Genomic DNA, 4,436 nt, shown 5'->3' on the forward strand with positions numbered 1-4,436 from the left:
TCATTAGGTCAGATAGAGGTGGTGAATATTATAGAGAATATAATGAATCAGGACAATGTCCAGGTCCATTTGCAAAGTTCCTCGAGGAACATGGCATATGTGCATAGTATACTATGCTAGGAACACCTCAACAAAATGGTGTTGCAGAAAGGCGTAATCGAACACTTATAAATATGGTTAGGAGCATGATGAGTAATTCCTCATTACCCAAATCATTGTGGATGTATGCTCTTGAAATTGATATATATTTATTAAATAGGGTTCCTAGTAAGGCAGTTCCAAAGACCTATTTTGAACCGTGGTCAGGAAAAAAACCTAGTTTAAGGCACCTACATGTTTGGGGTGGCCCAGTGGAAGCTAGAGTTTATAATCTATAAGAAAAGAAATTAGATTCTTGAACAGTAAGTGGTTACTTTATTGGTTACCCATAGAAATCTAAAGGGTATGCGTTCTACTGTCCAAACCATAGTTCGAGAATTGTTGAAACTGGTAATGCAAGATTTATTGAGAATGGTGAAATTAGTAAGAGTGTTGAAAAACAAAGTGTGGAAATAAGAGAGGTGAGGGTCAATGTTCCATTACCCATGAATATGCCTACTTCCACACAAATACCAAATATTATTCCAGTTATTGAAGAACACTTTGACAATACCGAGCAACATTTGGATGAAACACTTCATGAAGAAACTAACTCACAAATATCTAACACAAATGAACCACAAGAAATTCCATTAAAAAAAATCTCAAAGAGTTAGAAAATCATCTATTTCGGATGATTACGTGGTTTATTTGCAAGAGTCAGATTTTGAAATTGGTCTTAATAAGGATCCAGTTTCGTTTTCACAAGCCATAGAAAGTAACGAGTCTGACAAATAGATTGATGCCATGAAGGAAGAGTTAAAATCTATTGAATACAATAAAGTCTGGGATCTCGTTGAATTTCCAGAAAGTTCTAAAAGAATCGGGTATAGATGGGTCTTTAAGACCAAACACGATTCAAATGGCAATATTGAACGATATAAAGCCAGACTTTTGCCACGAGTTATACTCAGAAAGGAGGCATTGATTATAAAGAGACCTTTTCACCGGTCTCAAAGAAAGACTCGTTAAGAATTATTCTGGCTTTGGTGGCTTATTATGATTTAGAGTTACACCAAATGGATGTGAAAACTTCCTTTCTTAATGGAGACCTCGAGGAAGAAGTTTATATGGACCAACGAGAGGGTTTCTAAACTAAAGGAAGTCAAATGGTGTGTAAACAAAAGAAGTCAATATATGGACTTAAACAAGCCTCACGACAATGGTATATAAAGTTTAATGATACCATAACATCTTTTGGATTTGTGAAAAATACCGTTGATCGATGTATATACCAAAATATCAGTGGGAGCAAGTTTATATTTTTAGTCCTATATGTTGATGATATTCTACTTGCTGCTAATGATTTAGGCATATTACGTGAGACTAAAGATTTTCTCTAAAAGAATTTTGAAATGAAAGATATGGGTGAGGCATCCTATGTGATAGGAATAGAAATATTCCGTGATAGATCACAAGGATTATTGGGATTGTCTCAGAAAGGCTATATCGAAAGAATTCTAGAGAGATTTAACATGAACAATTGTTCAGCAATAATTGTTTCAATTCAAAAAAAAGGGACAAATTTAGTCTCATGCAAAGCCCTAAGAATGATATAGAACAAAAAGAAATGGAATAAATTCCTTACTCTTCTATTGCTGGTAGTCTGATGTATGCTCAGACTTATACAAGACCGGATATTAGTTTTGCGGTCGGAATGCTAGGAAGATATCAGAGTAACCTAGCAATTGATCACTGGAAAGCTGCAAAGAATGTTTTGAGGTACCTGAAAGGAACGAAGGATTACATGCTCATATATAGGAGATCCAAGAATTTGGAAGTTGTTGGATACTCGGATTCAGATTCCGTCAGATGTATTGACACTAGAAAGTCCACGTTTGGTTATTTGTTCCAATTAGCTGAAGGAGCAATATCACGGAAGAGTGCCAAACAGTCTGTCATTGCTACATCCACGATGGATGCAGAATTTCTGGCATGTTTTGAAGTCACAATTCATGCATTATGGCTGCAAAACTTCATTTCAGGACTTGGGGTTGTCGATACCATTACCAAGCTGCTAAAAATTTTACAGTGATAATTCTGCAGCAGTATTCTTCTCCAAGAACGATAAGTACTCCAAAGGTGCCAAACATATGGAACTAAAGTACTTTATGTCACGAGCCAAAATTTCACCTGTCGTGATGACACCTATCTCAATACTAGGCAAGCCGACAATCTCAATAAACCACCATATCTTTTAAATTTGAAAACATAATAATTAAATTCAATGGAAGAAACTCACAATTTCAAATATAACACTCCCAAAACCCGGTGTCACAGAGAACATGAGTATCTAATATGAATACAATGCCTGACTGATAAAAACCACTATCTGAAAGTATAGAACAATATAATACCTGAAGGAAAGAGAGACAAGGTCAGCGGACGCCAGACAACTACCTTGATAGTCTCTAACTGGTAACTCACTGAGGTCTAACAACAGCCTTGTCTAGAAGCACCTGGATCTGCACACAAGGTGCAGAGTGTAGTATGAGTACAACCAACTCAATAAGTAATAAGACTAACCTCCGGGCTGAAAGTAGTGATGAGCTCTGGAGATACAGTCCAGTATAAATAATGGTACATAAATGTAGGCATGGTTCCAAGTTCAACAGTTAAACTTAGTACAAGCGAAATAGATCAATACTTCATGATATAAGGAATATGACATCTCAGTAGAGAGACTTCATGTAAATACTGGTCACAAATTATTCGGAGGGGCTCCTTCAGCCCAAGCGTGACATAAAGCCTTTATGGCCTACTGCAGCCGGGCAGTCCCGATCCGTATAATAATAAAGTCTATAAGGCTTGCTGCAGTCGGGTAACCTCGATCCATAAAATAGTAAAGTCTATAAGGCCTGTTGCAGACGGGCAGCCCACATCCAAATGATAGTAAAGCCTATAAGGCCTGCTGTAGGTGGGCAGCCCCGATCCATAAAATAGTAAAGCCTATAAGGCCTGCTGTAGGCGGGCAACCTCGATCCAAATGATAGTAAAGCCTATAAGGCCTGCTGCAGGTGGGCAGCCCCGATCTATATAATCATAATGTATAAAGTCATTATGGCCTGCTGCAGGCGGGCAGCCCCTATCCATATAATAATAATAATAATACTAATATATATATACACACACACATCGACTAATAGTCAGTCTCTCAGTACCGTATAAGGCTAATCCAGCCCAGGAAAATTTATCCCTAAATGTAAACGATACGAACAAGATCCAAATCCAGGAAAATTCATCACAATATAAATAAGTAAGGAAAGTACATGCCCTAGAAAAATCCATCCCGAATATATATAATCATCTACGCTCACTGAGAGTGTGTACAGACTCTGGAGGGGCTCCTTCAGCCCAAGCGTGATATAAAGCCTTTATGGCCCACTGCAGTCGGGCAGTCACGATCCATATAATAATAAAGCGTATAAGGCCTGCTGCAGGCGGGCAACCCCGATCCATAAAATAGTAAAGCCTATAAGGCCTGCCGCAGGCGGGCAGCCCCAATCCAAATGATAGTAAAGCCTATAAGGCCTGCTGTAGGCGGGCAGCCTAGATCCAAATGAGAGTAAAGCCTATAAGGCCTGCTACAGGCGGGCAGCCCCGATCCATATAATAATAATAATGTATAAAGTCATTATGGCCTGCTGCAGGTGGGCAGCCCCTATCCATATAATAATAATAATAATACTAATATATATATATATACACACACACACATCGACTAATAGTCAGTCTCTCAGTACCGTATAAGGCTAATCCAGCCCAGGGAAATTTATTCCCAAATGTAAATGATACGGACAAGATCCAAATTCAGGCAAATTTATCACAATATAAATAAGTAAGGCAAGTCCATGCCCTGGAAAAATCCATCCCGAATATATATAATCATCTACGCTCACAGAGGGTATGTATAGACTCCGAAGGGGCTCCTTCAGCCCAAGCATGATATAAAGCCTTTATGGCCTACTGCAGCCGGACAGTCCCGATCCGTATAATAATAAAACCTATAAGGCCTGTTGCAGGCGGGCAGCCCCGATCCATAAACTAGTAAAGCATATAAGGCCTGCTGCAGGCGGGCAACCCCAATCCAAATGATAGTAAAGCCTATACGGCCTGTTGTAGGCGGGCAGCCTCGATCCAATTGATAGTAAAGCCTATAAGGCCTGCTGCAGGCGGGCATCCCCGATCTATATAATAATAATGTATAAAGTCATTATGGCCTGCTGCAGGCGGGAAGCCCCTATCCATATAATAATATATATATTGTTATATATATATATATACACACACATCGACTA

General features: G+C 38.9%; 1 protein-coding gene across 1 annotated transcript; it reads left to right on the forward strand.

Annotated features, from left to right (window-relative positions):
• The first annotated feature begins 1,747 nt into the window (after positions 1-1,747).
• On the forward strand, positions 1,748-2,173 carry LOC117273828 (secreted RxLR effector protein 161-like). Its single transcript, XM_033653027.1, has one exon. The coding sequence runs from the start codon at positions 1,748-1,750 to the stop codon at positions 2,171-2,173; it is 426 nt and encodes a 141-aa protein (XP_033508918.1).
• The last annotated feature ends 2,263 nt before the right edge of the window (positions 2,174-4,436 follow it).

Source organism: Nicotiana tomentosiformis, chromosome 2 (genome assembly GCF_000390325.3).
Source record: "Nicotiana tomentosiformis chromosome 2, ASM39032v3, whole genome shotgun sequence".
Lineage (NCBI taxonomy): Eukaryota > Viridiplantae > Streptophyta > Magnoliopsida > Solanales > Solanaceae > Nicotiana > Nicotiana tomentosiformis.

Bases quoted from the DNA above. Each gene is read 5' to 3' on its own strand.
- LOC117273828 (XM_033653027.1), top strand. From the start codon at position 1,748: ATGTATGCTCAGACTTATACAAGACCGGATATTAGTTTTGCGGTCGGA.